The sequence below is a fragment of the Heloderma suspectum genome, chromosome 1, assembly GCF_057233095.1.
Source record: "Heloderma suspectum isolate Gila_16-S chromosome 1, 16-S_ref, whole genome shotgun sequence".
Lineage (NCBI taxonomy): Eukaryota > Metazoa > Chordata > Lepidosauria > Squamata > Helodermatidae > Heloderma > Heloderma suspectum.
Window position 1 is genome coordinate 70,909,392 of NC_139458.1, and position 22,159 is coordinate 70,931,550.

The window sequence follows — 22,159 nt, forward strand, 5'->3', positions numbered from 1 at the left end:
TAGCACTCATAGTCAACAAAAGGGTGGGAAAAGCAGTACTGGGGTACAATCTTAAAAACGATAGAATGATCTCAGTACGAATCCAAGGCAAACCATTCAACATCACAGTAATTCAGGTCTATGCCCCAACCACTGAGGCCGAAGAAGCTGAGGTTGATCGGTTCTATGAAGACCTACAACACCTTCTAGAACTAACACCAAAAAAAGATGTCCTCTTCATCATAGGGGATTGGAATGCTAAAGTAGGAAGTCAAGAAATCACCGGGATAACAGGCAGGCATGGCCTTGGTGTACAAAATGAAGCAGGACAAAAGCTAATAGAGTTTTGCCAAGAGAACACGCTGATCATAGCAAACACTCTTTTCCAACAGCACAAGAGATGACTCTACACATGGACATCACCAGATGGTCAGTATCGAAATCAGATTGATTATGTCCTTTGCAGCCAAAGATGGAGAAGCTCTATACAGTCAGTAAAAACAAGACCTGGAGCTGACTGTGGCTCAGATCATGAGCTTCTTGTTGCAAAATTTCAGCTTAAATTGAAGAACGTAGGGAAAACCACGAAACCATTCAGGTATGACCTAAATCATATCCCTGATGAATATACAGTGGAGGTGAGGAATAGATTTCAGGGATTAGACCTGATAGACAGAGTGCCTGAGGAACTATGGGCAGAGGTCCGTAACATTGTTCAGGAGGTAGCAACTCAATTCATCCCAAAGAAAAAGAAATGCAAGAAAGCCAAGTGGCTGTCTGATGAGGCTTTACAAGTAGGTGAGCAAAGAAGGGAAGCGAAAAGCAAGGGAGAAAGGGGAAGAGATATCCAACTGAATGCAGAGTTCCAGAGAATAGCAAGGAGAGACAAGAAGGCCTTCTTAAATGAACAATGCAAAGAAATCGAGGAAAACAACAGAATGGGAAAGACTAGAGATCTCTTCAAGAAAATTGGAGATCTCAAGGGAACGTTTTGTGCAAAGACGGGCATGATAAAGGACAAAGAAGGCAGGGACCTAACAGAAGCAGATGAGATTAAGAAGAGGTGGAAAGAATACACAGAAGAACTATACAGGAAAGATCTGAATGTCCCTGATAGCCATGATAGTGCGGTCACTGAACTTGAGCCGGACATCCTAGAGAGTGAAGTCAAGTTGGCCTTAGGAAGCATTAGTAACAACAAAGCTAGCGGAGATGACAGTATTCCAGCTGAGCTATTTAAAATCCTAAAATATGATGCTGTTAAAGTGCTGCATTCAATATGCCAGCAAATCTGGAACACTCAGCAGTGGCCACAAGACTGGAAAAGGTCAGTTTACATTCCAATTCCAAAGAAGGGCAACGCCAAAGGGTGTTCAAACTACCGCACAATTGCGCTCATTTCACATGCCAGCAAGGTTATGCTCAAAATCCTACAAGCTAGGCTTCAGCAGTATGCGAACCGAGAACTACCGGAAGTACAAGCTGGGTTTCGAAGAGGCAGAGGAACTAGAGATCAAATCGCCAACGTTCGCTGGATCACGGAGAAAGCAAGAGAATTCCAGAAAAACATCTATTTCTGCTTCATTGACTACACTAAAGCCTTTGATTGTGTGAATCACAACAAACTGTGGCAAATTCTTAAAGTGATGGGAGTACCAGACCACCTTACCTGTCTCCTGAGAAACCTGTACGAGGGTCAAGAAGCAACAGTAAGAACCAGACATGGAACAACCGATTGGTTCAAAATTGGGAAAGGAGTACGACAAGGCTGCATATTGTCACCCTGCTTATTTAACTTATATGCAGAGTACATCATGAGAAACGCCGGGTTGGATGAATCACAGGTCGGAATTAAGATTGCCGGGAGAATTATCAACAACCTCCGATATGCAGACGATACCACCCTAATGGCAGAAAGCGAAGAGGATCTCAAGAGCCTCTTGTGGAGGGTGAAAGAGGAAAGTGCAAAAGCTGGTTTGAAACTCAACATTAAAAAAACGAAGATCATGGCATCTGGCCCCATCACTTCCTGGCATATAGAAGGGGAAGAAATGGAAGCAGTGACAGATTTTACTTTCTTGGGCTCCAAGATCACCGCAGACGGTGACTGCAGACATGAAATTAAAAGACGCTTGCTCCTTGGGAGGAAAGCTATGGCAAACCTAGACAACATAGTAAGAAACAGAGACATCACCTTGCCGACAAAGGTCCGTCTAATCAAAGCTATGGTTTTCCCAGTAGTAATGTATGGCTGTGAGAGCTGGACTATAAGGAAGGCTGAGTGCCGAAGAATTGATGCTTTCGAACTGTGGTGCTGGAGAAGACTCTTACGAGTCCCCTGGACTGCAAGGAGGTCAAATCAGTCCATCCTAAAGGAAATCAACCCTGAGTGCTCATTGGAAGGACAGATACTGAAGCTGAAGTTCAAATATTTTGGCCACCTAATGCGAAGAGAAAACTCTCTGGAAAAGACCCTGATGCTGGGAAAGACTGAAGGCAAAAGGAGAAGGGGACGGCAGAGGATGAGATGGCTAGATAGCATCACGGATGCAATGAATATGAACTTGAGCACGCTCCGGGAGAGAGCGCAGGACAGGAAGGCCTGGCGTGCTATGGTCCATGGGGTCACGAAGAGTCGGACACGACTGAACGACTGAACAACAACAACAACAATGCACCCCGCACTACAGCCAATGGTGTTAAAATTGCACCTCTGGAGGCAATCCTAATTAAAGACCATATAGACTGTTGCACTGATGGCTGGCTGAGCAAACTGAGAGGTGAATTGGAGAAAGTTCAGGGTGAAGCTCAGGATGCCCCAGTCCTCCACCCCCTCCCCAGTCTGAATCATACTGCTCCATAGGATGATCCTGCCATGATCTGACCCAGCTGGAAGTCAGCCGGAGCTGACTTGGTCTTGTAGTTGCTTCAGCCTGAGGCCATTCAGTGGGGTTCTCAGTCTAATAGGAATCAATATAAGTGTCCTAACTTGGGCAATTGGGGACAGAATTTCTCCCTGGGTCAGGGTTCAAAGCTGTGATAACAGCCCTTTGCAGTGAATGCAGTAGCTGCCCAAGAGACCACCTGGTGTGCTTTCACTCCCAGTAAGAAAGAAGTGAGTTGATTAGGAACCTTGTTAAGTGTCAGCTGTGCTGCCAAAGAAGGTCAGAGAAGAAGAGTCCCAACTCCCCAGTCATCACCTTGATGAGGGAACAGTTGCTCCACCCTTTTTGCTCTCATCAAACCAACACATTTGCTTTCTCTGCATGTTTTCAAACTCCACTGTCAGGATTTGGGTGGCTTGGCAGCCACCAAGTTGAGAACAGTTAGACTTCCTGGAACCAGTGTGTTAGTTAACTCTCTTACTTTCTTCAGACAGGAATTGCATTGCACTTGGTTAATTAACTTGTGCAGTAGTTCTAGATAAGCACTTACCTCTCTGGTGTGGGAACCAAAGATTTGTCAGCTGTTTTGAGAGGAGTAGGGCTTCCCCCTGTCCCACCCCACCCCCGATATTTTTTTGTCTCTAGACATATTTTCTGCCACTTGTGTTGTGCTACATGCTTTGCAGTGACTGGCTAATATACTCCTCTAAAGAGCTCCTTGTGTGACCTGTTCGCACAAACATTTTAGGTGGAAGGATCACCACATGGACTTTGCTTTCCCTCCATATCCAAGTGGAAAGTGGCCGTGAGGAAAGGGCCATCACCCCATGGAATACTGGAAAACAATGGCTTGTACGTACCACTTCCGAAGGGCCAAAAATCAGTGGCAATGCATGGGCCTTACCTGAAGAAGGTTCCAGGTTCAAACCTTGGCACTTCAGCTAACATGATCTTGGGTCACAAGGCTAGGAAAGGCCTCTGTGTGAGACCTTGGAGAATACCAACCTTGATCCTTATTAGAGTTTCAGGGCAGTGTACAACTGATACAAGCAAGAATACAACATTAAAAAAATAAATAAAATCCATACAATCAATTTTGGAGGAGGAGGTGCAGGGAATGCTGATCAAATTTGCAGATGACACAAAATTGGGCGGGATAACTAATACTCTGGAAGACAGAAACAAAATTCAAAGTGATCTGGATAGACTGGAGCGCTGGGCAGAAAACAACAGAATGACATTTAATAGGGATAAATGCCAAGTTCTGCACCTAGGAAAAAGAAACCAAATGCACAGTTACAAGATGGGGGATACGTGGCTCAACAACACTACAAGCGAGAAAGATCTTGGAATTGTTGTTGATCACAAGCTGAATATGAGCCAACAATGTGATGTGGCTGCAAAAAAGGCCAATGCTATTTTGGGCTGCATTAATAGAAGCATAGTTTCCAAATCCCGGGAAGTACTAGTTCCCCTCTACTCAGCACTGGTTAGGCCGCATCTGGAGTACTGTGTCCAGTTCTGGGCACCACACTTGAAGAAGGATGCAGACAAACTGGAGAGGGTTCAGAGGAGAGCAACAAAGATGATCAGAGGACTGGAAACAAAGTCCTATGAAGAGAGACTGAAAGAACTGGGCATGTTTAGCCTTGAGAAGAGAAGACTGAGGAGAGATATGATAGCGCTCTTCAAGTACTTGAAAGGTTGTCACAGAGGGGAAGGCCAGGATCTCTTCTCAATCATCCCAGAGTGCAGGACACGGAATAATGGGGTCAAGTGACCGGAAGCCAGATTCCGGCTGAACATCAGGAGAAACCTCCTGACTGTTAGAGCAATACGACAATGGAACCAATTACCTAGGGAGTTAGTGGGCTCTCCCACACTGGAGGCGTTCAAGACGAGGCTGGACAGCCATCTGTCAGGAATGCTCTGACTTGGATTCCTGCATTGAGCAGGGGGTTGGACTCGATGGCCTTATAGGCCCCTTCCAGCCCTACTATTCTATGATTCTATGAATTTACAGTAAACTAATATGCCTGGGTAAACAAAAACATGTTTGCTGGCACTAAAAGGATTGTGCCCTTGATGCTAGGTGTGCCTCTGTAGAGAGCATGTTCTGAAGCTGGAGTATCACCACTGAAAAAAGTCCTCCCATTTTTTGTTGAATACCTATCCTCCAAGAAACCTGAACGAGGGTTTCAGCAGACGATCTCAAGGCACGGGCAGGTCGCTATGGAAATAAGTGCTCCTTCAGGGTACAGAGGGACCTTGGGGCTCATAGTATAAGATAGCTTCATATGTTCATATGACTACTTTCACAACACAATGTTCTTGTGAATGCTTAAGGAGGAAGACATCTCATAGCTTTTCCCTTTCAGAAATGATGGTATGTTTGTAGTTCACTGGATGGTTTTGAAATACTTTGTGATGGCTACTTGGTTTTGTGCCATGTTAGTTACGATTTTATACCCCTCTCTCAACTCTTTAGCTTGAAATCTGTAGATCGGACAGACTCTGGAAAGTACTGGTGCCAAGTTGAGACCAACGGGAAGAAGGAGGAATCGCAGCAAGTGTGGCTCATTGTGGAAGGTAAGGGGCCACGTTGCTGGTCCTGTCCAAGGCAGTCGTGCTGAGCACACAAATCAATTGCATGTCGAAATTGTGGGAGGAGATTGCCTGACTGACGTTGGCCCATTTCCAGCGTCTGTGCAACTATGACCAAAACAATTACGCTATCACAGTGAGCCAGCTAGGGACCAGAAGAGAATGGTAGCAGCTGTAGGGGCCTATTACATCATTTTTGCTCTGTATTTAATTTTGCAGAATATGGAGCACATCCAGTGTTACATTTCCTGACTTGTTTTTGAAAACTTGGGTGGGAAACAGCTAGAACATGGATGCTGGGGTGCATCTTTGTAGTGTCAGAAGGATCAGCAGGCTGTCGAACACATTGACTATGGAGAAGGTCCAGAGAGCCCTCCAAGATGTGCATCTGACCTTTCTGACAGAATAAGCATCTGCATTGTCTTTTTTCTAGCTGTCTCCCTATACACGTTTACAACATACAAACAGAGAAATGTAATGCTAGTGATCGCATTGTTAAAGGTCAGAACTGGGGCTTAGCTTTGCAACAGGATGCTGTGGGGTCCAAGTCTGCCACTGGGTGACACTTCTCAGATGAGCCAGAGGGAGGAGACATGGTCATGAAGAGGCTGGAGATCACATACTAGAATAGGCTAAAAACAAACAAAAAAGAAAGCATCTGTTGATGGGGTCAGAGATAGTCCAGTACCAAATTGGGCAGACAGGAACCAAAGGGCCAGAGGCAGAGACATAATAAAAATGTGGGCCAAAAGTCAGGTACCAGATAAGGTGAGACAAGTGACAAGATGCTCAGACTAAGGAGAGGTGGCTTGTAAATTAGCTTTTATAGGGCCTGATATGTTTCCATTGGCTTCTGAGGTTAGCTGACCTCCTGAGGTCCTGGTTTAAGATCTCCTTGCCTTATAGAGAATTATGTTTTGGTGGATGTAGATTTTGTCCTAAGTTCACTGCTTAGATGTTCAAATAATCCATTCTTTTAATGCCAGGAAGAATTCATGGGAATTCCACTCATGAGTTCCTCCATTGCTCACCCATACACCATGTTTTTAATTAGGATTTCATTGATCAGTTTTGCTTGGACTGGTACCCTATTAATTTATACTAACTGTACGCTGAAACCCAGAGCACCCCTCAAACAGCACTCTAGCCTAATACCAATGTAAATGTGTAGCCTAAGCTACACAATTGAGAGTGGATTGGTGGTTTCCTATAGCTTGTTGTGGTAGGTCTTCCTTGGGCTGTAATTTCAGCAGATCTCATAAAGTTAGCCATGTCAAATCTGGGAGGGATTCTGCACTGCAGCACCCTATCTGCAGCAGGGTTACATTGCTGATGCAGTAGGCAGCACTCTTCTGTCTGACTCATGGCTGAATCAGCGTCCCAGCATGGGCCCAGAGTACTGTGCTGCTTCAGGTATTTGTCTTTTTGCATGAAGAGCTTTCATCTTTCCTAGCCATTAGAGAATTCATAGCAGTTTATTTTTTGGAAGAAGAGAAGTTGGGATGTATGGATTCTTTCAGGCATACAGGAGAGAAAGGAGATGCCTGTTTATTTCTAAGCCAGGAACTTAGGGTATACATAGGAGCTTCTGGTACATCCCTGAGCTGTACAGTAAACCCAGGAAGTTTGCCAGTTATGTTTAGGATCAAAAAAGATAGGCGTGTAGGAGGTGACACCATTTTGAAAAGAGGGAGATAATTGGGGGAAATAGAGGCAGGGAATATATGTAAAGATGTACTGGGTATATGTGTATGTTTGTATATACACAAATCTCCAATACCCACCAAACATGCACAATCCCCTGGTGCCAGCTGGACACATCCCAGCGGGACACATCACAGCACACACATATACACCCAGTACACAGTCTTGGTACCCAAGCTCCTCTTCCTCCAGATAATCTCTGTCATCTTGACATAGCTTAAGTCATTCTTCCCCTGTGCTCCTTCAGCACAGATAAGCCCCCACACAAGGGATGGAGAGGCAGTTTTTATGGGCTCCTTTAAGCTGTCCTTCCTCCCTAATGTGCCTGAAGGGAAAGAAGAAACAGCTCCACAAGCTGTTGTGAGTAGAATATTGGATGCAGGTCCAGGTTCGAATCTCTGCTGAGCCTCAAACTTAGTGTGTGGCAAAAAAATAACCTTCAGCTTTTGTTCCTGTCTCTAAAAAATGGAAAACCAGTGACCCACGTTACAAGATTGTTGTGAGGTCAAACAGTTAAATGTTTTAAAGCCTTTTGACATTAAATTGATATGCACATTCTTGTGGATAGTGCATTTTTAAGAGACTGGGGTTTAAAGCTTTTCAATTCTCAGGTTGTCATTTCACAAAGGGACACATGAGCTTTCTTCTGTTCACATCCCATGAAAGGAAATGAATTTCAGGCCTTGTTCAGAACACATGCAGGGCCAGTCCTGCCTTTAGGAAAGATGAAGTAGCTTGCCTTAGACAGCTGAACTTGAGGTACCCTTAAAAAGCAGGAAATGGAAAAACATAATTGACAATAAATGTTAAATATTTAGTTTATTATATTTTTACCAGGGGCTGGGGTGGGGTAGGGGGTGGGGCAAGATGCCATTTGAATGTTCTGCCTCAGGCACCAAAATACCTTGGGCCATTTCTTCATATTGCTTCACTTTTCATCTCAGAACTAGTTCACACAGTGTTTTTTGATATGGTAAAATGACCACATAGCAGGTTCTTTCCTTGTCAGTTATACAAGGGACCAAGCTGGATGTTACTTTCCCCCCGGATCCAGGCCATAATGTGGGGGGGGGAGTATGAGCTTGTCATTACCTCCACCACATGTGGCCATTCTTGCCTGTACAGCACATCCCAATAAAATCAATGTGCATAGGCCAAAATCACTCAGTCAGTTGCCAGATTTTTCCCAAGGGACTGACCACATGATTCCGGCTGCATGAAGTTATTTGGGGTTCGTTGCTGATGACACCCACCTCTATCGCTCCTTTCCATCCAAATTCAAGGAAACTGTTCTAGTCCTAAACCAGTGTCTGATGTCAGTAATGGACTGGATGCGGGCAAACAAATTCAAGCTTAATCCAGTCGAGACAGAGGTGCTCCTGGTTAGTCAAAAGGCAAATCAGGGAATAGGGATTCAACATGTGCTGGATGGGGTTACACCCCTCCTGAAGATTCAGGCTCACAGTTTGGGCGTATTTCTGGACTTGGCCTTGAACCTGGATGCCCAGGTTTCAGCAGTGGCCAGGAGTGTGTTTGCACAGCTGAGGTTGTGCACCAACTACACCCCTTCCTAGAGATGTCTGATCTGGCTATGGTCACATCTGCCTTAGTTACATCCTGTTTGGACTACTGTAACATGCTGTATATGGGGCTGTCTTTGAAAACTGTTCAGAAACTTCAGCTGGTCCAGAATGCTGCGGCCAGACTGTTGACCAGGGCTAGTTGCAGGGAGTACACAACTCCCTTGTTAAAACAGCTTCACACCTACTTCTCTGTTTCCAGGCAGAATTCAAAGTGCTGTTTATGACCTATAAAGCTCTATATGGCTTGGAACCAGGCTACCTGAAAGACCGCCTTCTCCCATATGAGCCTGCCCCGGTCTTAAAATCTTTTGGAGAGGCCCTTCTTTTGTGACCATCTTCAAAGTAAATCTGTGTCCTCTTCTTTGGTGATGCATTGCCAAAAAAGGAAATTTCTTTTCAGTTGTTTGGCCTGGCCTGGTATAAATAGTAAGAATGCTTAAGAATGTCTCCTTATCCAGATTTCTGCCATATAATCTGATCTTGGTTGCAAAGTAACATCAGTGAGTTAGCAACCCACCATTCTTATGTTTTTGAGTTCTGGACTTTGTCTAGAGTGCTGTGCATGCATAATTTGCCCCAATATTCAGCTTACATCTCTTTTTGTCCTTACAATTTATAAATATGTGGCAGTATACTGATTAAATCACTACACAATAAGGAATCTTGATGTGATCACGTGGTTGTATCAAGTTTTTTCGTGCAATGTCTTAATCAATGTACATATTTAGTCCTGTGAATTGATAAAGAATGCAAATTGATAACTGGGGAGAACTGCTCATATGCCAATTCCAACATTAAATTTTAGACATTCTCCAAGTTAAGCTGGAAGACATGCAGAGCACAACTCACCGTGGTATCAGTGCTCTGCATATAATGATGAAATGGAACAGGGAGCCTCCACATTATTTAAAGTATTTACATATCTCTGCTCTCTCCACCAGGGCGCTCAAAGCAGTGTTTAAACTTTAAAAAAGATGGAGCCAGCCAGCCTGACCTCCCTTGGAAGGGAATTCCACAGCTGAGGTGCTGCTACAGAAAGAGCCCTGTCTTGCATATCCACCAACCTAACTTCTCTTGGTGGTGGGACACACAACACGGCCTCTGATGAAAGTCTCAAATTACAGGCAGGCTCATATGGGAGGAGGTGGCCCTTCAGATATCCTGGCCCCAAATTTATACATCCTTATCAGCTGTTACCATAGGAGAACAATATCCATCTTCGGGCAACTGAGGATGTATGGAGAGAAAATCTTTGTAGTTCCTGCTATTAGTGATCACTATGAATGTGAGAACATAAGAGCCATGCTGGATCAGACCATCTAGTCCAGCATTCTGTACACAGTGGCCAACCAGCTGCCTGTGGGAAACCCACAGGTAGAAATGAGTGCAGAAGCACCCTCCTGCTTGTGTTCTCCAGCAACTGGTATTCAGAGCCATACTACCATCAATACTGGAGGGAGCATATAGCCGTCAGGTCTAGTAGCCATAGATAGCCTTATCCTCCATGAATTTGTCTAATCCCCTTTTAAAGCCATCCATAAAGCTAAGATGTAGTGATGGCTGTCATTACATCTTGTGGTAGGAATATAAAATCCTATACACTCATAAATCGCCTTACCATTAATTTGCTAATATCTTTAAACCATGGTACAACATCGCTAATCTACACAAAGTCTGCTACCTAAGAGGTGCCTGGGTTATGGGTGTGTCAAACTTGATATACAAAGAGACTTCAACGGACTTTGGCACCCTCATTATAAAAAACACTCTACATATATAGCTTATTCAGGGGATTACTTAGCTAAAAGTTTCTGCTTTCGTAACCTGAAATCTAAAGGTCAAACCATACTGCTTTTACCTTACAAAATAGCCAGAGGGCTATTGGATTTGGCATTATACGATGCTTCTTATTTAGGAAATAAAACAAGTTGTCAATTTAAATTGGTTCCCAGTGTTGAAACAAGACACTATTTTATGCAAAACACATGTGGTGTTTGATACCTGGAAGAGTAACACAGTAAGGCCAAAGTGGAGATTACCTGGCAGACTTATGCAACAGTATCCTGAGTCTTTTAAATGGAAAGCAGACCTGGGAGGCTGTACATTTGAGCAATGGAGTGGCAAGAGAAGGAGCTGCTTAATCCTTGGGTTGCTTGTCTGCTCAGAACCCCCACCCCAGCCCACCCACAGGTGCTTTTCCATTTGCTTGTGAGAAGACAGAGATACTCATGTCTTTTTCTCCTAATGGTGGAAAAGCAACTGGGGGGAGAGGCTGAGCGGAGAGACAGCCAGAGGGAAATATATTAAGTGGCCCCTTTCCCCACTGCTCAAATTTGCAGCCTCCTGGTTCTGCTTTTCATTTAGATTTTTTTTTTAAAGTATGAGATAGTTGCATTTGTCTGCTGTGTGACATCCAGTTTGGAGCTGACGGTGTTACTCTTTCAGGTATCAAATAATATATGTATGCTTCATTTGCATCAGGACTGAGCTGTGGTGGCTTGCCTAAGGCCACCTGGCAAATTGCCTAAGGCCACCTGAGGAGAGATTTGAACCAGGGATGTCATGGCCTGTAACTCATATATGTAGCCACTACGCGCCAGCCTCTCTCATAAATGAAAAGAGCAGGAAGGTGAGACCCATTTGATGACAAGAAAGTTTGCTCAGGAGCTGATCAGAGTTTACCTGTACATTTGTGTTCACAGTAATAAAGAAAATTCGATGATAAGCAAATAAAGTATTAAAGAGCTTCAGGGTGGAAGAAGTTTCCCATGCTGGTTGGACTTGATGGGAGTTGTAGTCCAGCACACCTGGAGGGCACCTGGTTGGGGAAGGCTAACACAAAAGTTAACTTACTTTCAAGTTAAACATTTCCAGGTACTTATAATGTATACTAGGGAGTTTGAAATGTATTGACTGAGGGAGTGTTGTCAGGTGTGGTTCTCAGAACAGGATCTGAACATCAAAAACCTATATTTAGAGGCCTTTTTAATTATCTGATTCTCTGATATCCCATATATCAAATATGTTTATTTAGAGCCACTTATTTAGCCCTGTTATTAATGGTAGCTCATAGGAGTTTGGGACTAGAGCTTTCTGTGTAGGGATATTAATAGAACTCAATCTGACCGCATTGCAGTTCCTATTCTAATCAGTTTCCAGGAAGGCCTTGTTGTCTAGCTTTGTTTATCCAGGAGATGAGGATTTTGCCATATCCTTCTGTGCCTTGCTCCTATTAATATTTGTCTATTGTAATGTGGTGTACATTGAGCTGTACCTGAGATCAGCCCAGAAAGAAAAACTCAGGTCTAGAACAATGGCTTTTTCTTAAAAAAATGATGTCACAATTTGTTGTTGTTGTTCAGTCGTTCAGTCGTGTCCGACTCTTCGTGACCCCATGGACCATAGCATGCCAGGCTTTCCTGTCCTGCGCTCTCTCCCGATGTCACAATAGCCAATAATAAAGACTGTCTGCTGATGTTCACAAGATGTTGGGATTGAACTTTCAAATTCTGTGTATTTGGGAAGAGCCTTGTCCTCATGCATTCTGTGATATCACACACAGATTGTTTACATGACTATTTGTATATGATCAAGCAGTTAATCAGAGGTCAGGTGACTTGAAAGCAAGGACAAGTGTTCCTCCATAGTAAGGGCTTTTGCCTCGCCTTTGTTTCATTTGGTTGTGATGCCACTGTGTAAATATCACCTTGTGGCATAATCCATCCACAGTTAAGCATTTTATGTCCCACTGATCTCAAAAGGGTTAGGAATGTGCTTCATTCTTCCTGCCTAAAAATGCTTAACTTTGGCTGGATTATGTCCGCAATTATTACCTTGAGCACAAATAGGTGGGTGGAATTAATTGCAAGCACTCACTGAGAGTGAAACAAGATAGCAAACAAGGATTTTTTGGGGTAGGATACTGTCACAATCTGTATGAACAAGAGACAATTCAGGATAAAATCCTAAAATTTCAGCATCAGCAACAACCTTAAAGAGTATATAGAGGAGACAAAGACAAGTAATGGTGGAGGGGGCAAACACATGCATCTGAGATTCAGCATTTTCAGAACAAAATTTGAACATAGCTGGGTAGCCTCGCATCATGAGGAACTATGGTTTTCATAGTGGAATTCACAGTTTTTCTAGAACCAACCTACTTTGAAAACTCAAATTAACTTTGAAACCCATGTTTAAGTATATTTTGAGCAATGGGGTACATAAAATTTTGATTTCTGTGGAATGTCATAGTATGATATTAACATTTGTCATTTAGAATCATTTTTGTATATTCCTTCAAGCTCTAGCAATAAATAGAGTTCTATTTAGGGTCTATCGGGTTTGGAGCCATTTCCCCTCCCTTGTTTATCAAGAAGCAGTTAACTATCCTAGCATGTAGCAAAACTCCTCTTTCCCACAGACCTTTGGAAAAAATAATATAGGATGAGCATTCCATTTCTTTCTTCATTGTTGATACAATTATTTTTTATGCTTAGGGTAAGCAGGTTCAGCATAGCTCTCTGAATGCATTTTTAATGTACGGCTAACAACTCTAAGGAAAGGTATTCAAAGTCAGGACACAACATGATAGTACAATTTCTAATTGACAGCTAGTGTCCTTAGGTGTTGGTAAATCTGTGTTATTGAATGAGTTTGTATTATTATTTCTCAGATTTATATACTGCTTCAAAGTAATGTTCTCTGAGCAGTCAACAATAAAACATCATTTTACTGTTTTATTGTTTACAATATAAAACAAATATAAGGCAGTAGTAAAACTAAAGGAAGATACTCACCTGACAGGGTATTTTGAATACCAATAGGTTCATGCCCTAGTCTAGCTATGGACTATGTATATAGGGAGCCAGGTTTCCATGCACCTGTCTGCCTGGGGAACAGTGTATCCAAACAGATGCTGTGTGTGTTTTTCCAGGCCAATGCAGTAGCCAGGCTTCTCTCATGTATTCCCTTTAAAAAAATATGGCATTCCACTGATCAGTAGTTTGGGAGAGGGAGTGGAGAGCTAGATTCAATCCTCACCAGTACTTCCTTTTTTCTGCCAAAGAGTTAATTGGTGGCATTCCAGTTTTGTAAAATGGGCTAGGCATGGGCAACCCCAGCTGCTCTGAACAACTGGGACCTCTGACTGATAATTTCAAAAGTCCATCACGAAGTCTAAAGAAATAAATGTTCCTATTCCAATACCATCCAGTTTTCATATTATCGTGTATTGTCCCTTTAGTAAATAATTGTATATAGGACAAAATTGGTCCCGTATATGAACAGGGATGGTTTGTCAGACACTTTACACAAGAGAAAAGGCAAAAATGTACTATAAATGTAAAAAGATCCAGTTCTTATTTCTGTTCAAGTACAAACTATTGTGAAATAATTAAAAGGAACTATTCTGGCTGATCAGGATGAAAACTACCACATTTAGCTTTTATATTTTGTTTTTCAAGGTGTTCCTTACTTTACTCTTGAGCCAGAAGATCTGTCGGTCATCCCTAATACTCCTTTTCATGTGTACTGTGCTGCAGCTGGCCCACCTGAGCCAGTGACTATCGTCTGGTGGATGGGCGATTCCAGAGTGGGGCTTCCCGACATCTCACCCTCCACCCTAAATGTGTCAGGTAAGGCTTCCCCTAGGATAAATAAAAACCATCAGCAAGGGCGACTGATGAGGAGATGATAAAAATTACATCAGTATCACGTTGCTGACATTATGTATGATTGTGTTCCTAGGTTAAAAAGAAAGTGGAAGCAATGAGTATCCAGTATACAGTGGAGATCTGCAAAGATGCGTTTGTCTTTGGTAACATTTCCATGGAATGTTGACATACAAACTAGATTACCCAGGAACAAATATACCTTCTTAAAAACTTGTGCCCCAGTCATTGAAGCTATACTTCCTAGAGTATATTCTTGGTTATAGAGTTTAATTTCGTCCATTTGGCTTATTGATTCCAATAGCTTGAGTTGTTCTGAATGCTTCTGTCTCCTCCAAAATGACAAAAAGCCAGCTTATTATCCACACTAGTGCAGACTTCCCCATCCTGGTGCCCTCCAATTTGTTAGACTGTAACTCCCATCATCCCCTAGGAAGTTGTAGTCCAACATGTCTGGAGGGCGCCAGGCTGGGAAAGGCTGCTCTGAAATGTAGCCGCTGGAAGGAAACATATTAGAACAAAGCAGAAATGGGAAACTTGCAACCACTGCAACGGTTGTGGGCCATCGATGGATTCCTGTTAGAACCCTGGGAATTAAGTGTTGGCTGCAAACCACAGAACTATATAGTAGAAGACGTACGTGGCAGTCGGCTAGAGCTCCTGAATCCTCAAGAGAAAAACTGAAGGGTTTTATGAAACAAACATATCAAGAAAAAATACCATCAGTGGAGGAGTGGGAGTGGGTGCTTCCAGACATATCTTGTTTCCCAGCTGAAATCAATGAAGGTGGAATTCAAAATAGAGAATAGAAAACAAGGCAGCCCATTCTAGTAGGGGGAAGTCTGTGTCCTTGGTAGTATCCTATGTAGATATACCAAGTGCATCAAAACAAAAAACTAACAGCACTCCATCGCCTTCTCCCAGTGGTTTTGTCCCACTTTAGCATGATGAAGAAACAGAACTTAGGATGGAAATATGCGGATAGAAGAGGCTTGACTGTTAATGGCTACAGTTGGGGTCTTCAGTGCAGTGCCCAAAGGTACCACAGTGCCCCTGGACACCTCCTTTGGTGCCTGCAGGGACCCCTGCCCCAACTTAATTTAAAAACATTTAATTTTTCTGAGCAGAGCTTCTGGGCTGCTGAAGAGCAAAGCACCTGCCTCCAGCCATCTGCTGTGTAAATTTCCTCAGAATGCGTTTGGGCCCAGAGGCATTATTAGAAAAATGAAATGTGGCTAAAGGCCAGGGCTTTGTTTTGTAGTATGCTCAGTTGCCTGCTAAAAATTGTTATAAAAAAGTTTAAAGGGCCTCATCACTGCCTGGTAAGTTGGCACTTGGGGATGGCATTATTTTGGGGGCAAAACCTGACTATCCACCCCTGATACTGAGCAGCACAGCCACCATTGACAAGGCTACCCTGCTGTGCTGTGGTGTTCAGTCGTGTCCGACTCTTCGTGACCCCATGGACCATAGCACGCCAGGCCTTCCTGTCCTGCGCTCTCTCCCGGAGCGTGCTCAAGTTCATATTCATTGCATCCGTGATGCTATCTAGCCATCTCATCCTCTGCCGTCCCCTTCTCCTTTTGCCTTCAGTCTTTCCCAGCATCAGGGTCTTTTCCAGGGAGTTTTCTCTTCGCATTAGGTGGCCAAAATATTGGAGCTTCAGCTTCATTATCTGTCCTTCCAATGAGCACTCAGGGTTGATTTCCTTTAGGATGGACTGATTTGACCTCCTTGCAGTCCAGGGGACTCGTAAGAGTCTTCTCCAGCACCACAGTTCGAAAGCATCAATTCTTCGGCGCTCAGCCTTCCTTATCGTCCAGCTCTCACAGCCATACATTACTACTGGGAAAACCATAGCTTTGATTAGACGGACCTTTGTCGGCAAGGTGATGTCTCTGCTTCTTACTATGCTGTCTAGGTTGGCCATAGCTTTCCTCCCAAGGAGCAAGCGTCTTTTAATTTCATGGCTACAGTCACCGTCTGCGGTGATCTTGGAGCCCAAGAAAGTAAAATCTGTCACTGCTTCCATTTCTTCCCCTTCTATATGCCAGGAAGTGATGGGGCCAGATGCCATGATCTTCGTTTTTTTAATGTTGAGTTTCAAACCAGCTTTTGCACTCTCCTCTTTCACCCTCAACAAGAGGCTCTTGAGATCTTCTTCGCTTTCTGCCATTAGGGTGGTATCGTCTGCATATCGGAGGTTGTTGATAATTCTCCCAGCAATCTTAATTCCGACCTCTGATTCATCCAACCCGGCATTTCTCATGATGTACTCTGCATATAAGTTAAATAAGCAGGGTGACAATATGCAGCCTTGTCGTACTCCTTTCCCAATTTTGAACCAATCGGTTGTTCCATGTCTGGTTCTGACTGTTGCTTCTTGACCCTCATACAGGTTTCTCAGGAGACAGGTAAGGTGGTCTGGTACTCCCATCACTTTAAGAATTTGCCACAGTTTGTTGTGATCCACACAATCAAAGGCTTTAGCGTAGTCAATGAAGCAGAAATAGACGTTTTTCTGGAATTCTCTTGCTTTCTCCATGATGCAGCGAATGTTGGCGATTTGATCTCTAGTTCCTCTGCCTCTTCGAAACCCAGCTTGTACTTCCGGTAGTTCTCGGTTCACATACTGCTGAAGCCTAGCTTGTAGGATTTTGAGCATCACCTTGCTGGCATGTGAAATGAGCGCAATTGTGCGGTAGTTTGAACACTCTTTGGCGTTGCCCTTCTTTGGAATTGGAATGTAAACTGACCTTTTCCAGTCTTGTGGCCACTGTTGAGTGTTCCAGATTTGTTGGCATATTGAATGCAGCACTTTAACAGCATCATCTTTTAGGATTTTAAATAGCTCGGCTGGAATACTGTCATCTCCACTAGCTTTGTTGTTACTAATGCTTCCTAAGGCCCACTTGACTTCACTCTCTAGGATGTCCGGCTCAAGTTCAGTGACCGCACTATCATGGTTATCAGGGACATTCAGATCTTTCCTGTATAGTTCTTCTGTGTATTCTTGCCACCTCTTCTTAATCTCATCTGCTTCTGTTAGGTCCCTGCCTTCTTTGTCCTTTATCATGCCCGTCTTTGCACAAAACGTTCCCTTGAGATCTCCAATTTTCTTGAAAAGATCTCTAGTCTTTCCCATTCTGTTGTTTTCCTCGATTTCTTTGCATTGTTCATTTAAGAAGGCCTTCTTGTCTCTCCTTGCTATTCTCTGGAACTCTGCATTCAGTTGGCTATATCTTCCCCTTTCTCCCTTACTTTTCGCTTCCCTTCTTTCGTGAGCTACTTGTAAAGCCTCATCAGACAGCCACTTTGCTTTCTTGCATTTCTTTTTCTTTGGGATGGATTTCGTTGCTGCCTCCTGAACAATGTTACGGACCTCCGTCCATAGTTCCTCAGGCACTCTGTCTATCAGGTCTAATCCCTGAAATCTATTCCTCACCTCCACTGTATATTCATCAGGGATATGATTTAGGTCATACCTGAACGGTTTAGTGGTTTTCCCGACGTTCTTCAATTTAAGCCGAAATTTTGCAAGAAGCAGCTCATGATCTGAGCCACAGTCAGCTCCAGGTCTTGTTTTTACTGACTGTATGGAGCTTCTCCATCTTTGGCTGCAAAGGACATAATCAATCTGATTTCGATATTGACCATCTGGTGACGTCCATGTGTAGAGTCGCCTCTTGTGCTGTTGGAAAAGAGTGTTTGCTATGATCAGCATGTTCTCTTGGCAAAACTCTATTAGCTTTTGTCCTGCTTCATTTTGTACACCAAGGCCATGCCTGCCTGTTATCCCGGTGATTTCTTGACTTCCTACTTTAGCATTCCAATCCCCTATGATGAAGAGGACATCTTTTTTTGGTGTTAGTTCTAGAAGGTGTTGTAGGTCTTCATAGAACCGATCAACCTCAGCTTCTTTGGCCTCAGTGGTTGGGGCATAGACTTGAATTACTGTGATGTTGAATGGTTTGCCTTGGATTCGTACTGAGATCATTCTATCATTTTTAAGATTGTACCCCAGTACTGCTTTTCCCACCCTTTTGTTGACTATGAGTGCTACTCCATTTCTTCTAAGGGATTCTTGCCCACAACAGTAGATATGATGGTCACCTGAATTAAATTCGCCCATGCCTGTCCATTTGAGTTCGCTGATTCCCAAGATGTCGATGTTCAATCTTGCCATCTCATGTTTGACCACCTCCAGCTTACCTTGATTCATTGAACTGACATTCCAGGTTCCTAAACAATATTGTTCTTTACAGCATCGGATTTTCTTTTCACCACCAGACACATCCACAGCTGAGTGTCCTTTCGGCTTTGGCCCAGCCGCTTCACTCTTTCTGGCGCTACTTGGAAATACCCTCTGCTCTTCCCCAGTAGCATATTGGACACCTTCCGACCTGAGGGGCTCATCTTCCAGCGTCATCTCTTTTAGCCTTGTGATACGTTCCATGGGGTTTTCTTGGCAAGAATACTGGAGTGGGTTGCCATTTCCTTCTCCAGTGGACCACATTTTGTCAGAACTCTCTGCCATGACCTGTCCGTCTTGGGTGGCCCTGCACGGCATAGCTTATGGCTTCACTGAGTTACGCAAGCCCCTTCGCCACAACAAGGCAGTGATCCATGAAGGGGAAGGCTACCCTAGAGGGGAGCAAAGTACCAGCTCAAGGGTAGCAGAGGAAAGAAAACTTGCTTTCCTCAAAAGAGCCAGGATTCAGATTGAGGACGGAATTGAAGACTTGCACTAGAGAACTTCCTCTTGGCTTGTGTCCTAAAACCAAAAGGGCGTTGCTGACTTGGTGGACTGTCGGTCAGGATTCAGATGTGACAAAGCCTTTTGAGGTAGAAGTGCACTTACAGTAGTTACAAAGTCCTGAGCAGTCTGTGATTTATTTCATGTCTATTTTGCTCAAACCCTGAAGAGGATTAAGACATAAATCTCTTTGTGTTGGAATCTATGTTTTCCTCTCTTTGGTATTCCATTGGCTTTGCTTGTAGAATCTTGTCTGGAGGGAAGAGGAAGGGTCAGAGAGTGAACCTGCGTGTGCTTTCACTAGGTCACAGTTCCTGAGGCATGCAAGAACAAGGATTTGCATGATAAGTGTGTGTGGGGTGGGGTGGGGGTAGAAGCTAGTTTCAGTAGGAAAGAGCACTAAAATGTAAATAAATTAATAAACCTGGAAGATAGTTGGGTGGGGCCAACATTTCATTGAGCTGATTCATGTTCAAAATGTGGATCGCATCTTCTTCAGAGTAGAGTTTGGGTTTTCTGTTTGTACCTGGAAAACACGGAGGATGTGTTGGGTGTTACCACATTCAAAAAGAGCAATAATCATACCAGTATTGCTTGATCTCTTGTCAGCTAGAATATATCACCTTGAGGTTTCATATGAAGGTTTTAAAATGTATCTTGTTGTCATCTCTCCATTCATCTTTTGATCTTCCACTCCTTGTCATCATTTTCAGTAAAGATAATACAAGTCTACTTCAGACAAGTGTTGACAGTACACCATATCCCAAAGTGCAGTGTCAGCTACTGTTTCAGACTTTGGTGTATTTTGAACCAAGGACTATGAAGCCCAGATAAAAACTTCAGAGAGTAATTTCCCTGGGCATCTTTACCAAGCGTTTCACAATTCCATTTTTTTAAGTAATTGCAAATTATTTCTGTAATTTATTGTTGTCTTTCAAAGTTAATATTAAAGTGATTACACAAAACAAAAGACATCCAGAGTAAAAAATAAACTAAAAAGGGTGTCTGCATAGCGTATTGAAAAATAAACATACAGAGACTATTCAAAGTATCTTAAGCCCTCAAAGTCATCTGAATTCAGCCTAAGGATCCAGTATTTCTGCAAACTACAGTTCTGCACTTCAGTAATGTCAATAATGCTGAGTGAGGTGGTATTCTGTGGTGAGGGAAACCACTAATTAAACTGAGGCCAGAAGCTTCAGTCCTTATCTCGGTGTGTGTTAAGAGGCAAAGTAAACATTCCAATAAACATTCCCTTTCTAGTTGAGTAGCCTTCAATCCTGTTTGTCCTGTCATAAATAGCTATATGAGTACTATGACAGATTGCTGTTTCTCAGGAGCCTCCCATTTGGGTCACTTGTTACCAGTGCTTTATTTGCAAGAAGAGAAGAACTGGTATTCAAGGCTGCCAAGATGTCCCACTGCATTAGAGGATATTCTGGAGCTTGTATTTGGCTCATTGTTTATAGAAATCCCCAGATCCTGGACTCAGAGCTAAAATAGACATTACTTTAAAGACATAGCTAGCAGCTGCTAGCTATGTCTTTCTTTCATTTGTCTTTCCAATTTACTTTAGAGTAGGTGCAGGGGCCCTCAGTCCAAATCAGGACCCTAGTATGGGGGTAAGGCAGCTTTAACCCTTTCCCCCTGCTATAGGTCCAATCCAGATCACCTCTTCCCAATGCACCTGCGACTTCTCTTCTAAAATACTGATTCCTTTGCTTATTGGATCACTATTTTGCAATAAAAATTGCAAGCAATTAAAGTAATGTCTGTTTTGGCTCTCAGTGAGATGCCAGGTTCCTTGTGGACTTTGTTGTGAGAGATGGAACTCTAGGTCTTATCTGTGGCACTCTTTAGCCAGTGACCAGAAGTAAAACAGTCCTAGCAAATGCACAATATGGAGGAATCTGGTTTTGGGGGCCTGCCACCAGTAGGACCACATTTGGGATCAAAGAAGTACATTTTGTAGTTTAAATTGGATCCATATTGTCATCTGAACATCTTGGATTTTGACAAGATGAAAGGAGGATTAGGATTTTTCTTCGTGTTGAAATCACGGATTTTTAAAAACTGCTCATATGATGGCTTTTTCTGATGTGAAAACAAAACAAAACAAAACTTCACACCCATTCAGTTGTCTGCTGTCCACATGAAAGATAAAGGTCAACCAAAGCCATAGATGAAAATGTAACTCTGGAAGAAGCCAAAGATGGGATTCTTTTTTTCTCCAAAGTAACTGCTAGGGTTGACAAATGATGGATGCAGGAGAAATTGTGTTGCTGCTTGTTTGGTAGGTTGCAATTTTGCATCTTTTATTTCTCAAGCCATATTAATAATCAGAAGGTAGTCATGTGACCCAGACACGTATGCCAACTTTCATGCATTATTGTACACACCTTCCCCAGCAGGAGTCATGAAGCTTAAATAGGAAATAGTGATTTATTCAGCATTTCTAGTGACCCTTTCCCTGAGTGCACTACTAGTTTGCCTTTGGAATAGCCTACACACTCCACTTTTGTGTGTAAATGCTTACAGCAGGGGTGGGCAGCTTCTGGTGGTCAAGGGGCTGCATTGCTTCCCCCAGAACTCACTGGAGGCAGCACCCCACCACTGCCAATTCACTGCATCAGCAGCCAAAATTGCAACAATTTTGCAGGGAAACAAGACATGTGGTGAGCGTACACTTTCTTTCCAAGCAGAACTGAGCTTCCAAGAGGCTTCTGGAAGGGCAATTCTGCTTGCAAACCAGGAGTGCACTCCCCAGGTGCCTTGTTTCCCTGCAAAATCACTGCGGTTTTTGTTAGTGGTGCAATTTCAGTGGCGGCGGCAGCAGGGGACACACAGCGTGGACTTTAAAAATGGCCATGGGGGCTGCACGTGGCTCATGGGCTGCATGTGGCTCACCCCTGGCTTACAAGGAGCACAGCATTTTTTACTTTGGAGACAAAAGCTCTGGTTTTGTCCCTGCATCTGAAA

The 22,159-nt window shown here is 43.3% G+C and overlaps 1 protein-coding gene across 2 annotated transcripts in view; it reads left to right on the forward strand.

Annotated features, from left to right (window-relative positions):
• TYRO3 (TYRO3 protein tyrosine kinase) overlaps positions 1-22,159 on the forward strand; it is a 98,582-nt gene that overhangs the window by 20,461 nt on the left and 55,962 nt on the right. For both annotated transcript variants that reach the window (XM_084827468.1, XM_084827459.1), the window contains exons 3-4: positions 5,353-5,453; positions 14,218-14,388. In XM_084827468.1, coding sequence (XP_084683594.1) covers positions 5,353-5,453; positions 14,218-14,388 — 272 coding nt within the window. The remainder of the gene's footprint in view (positions 1-5,352; positions 5,454-14,217; positions 14,389-22,159) is intronic.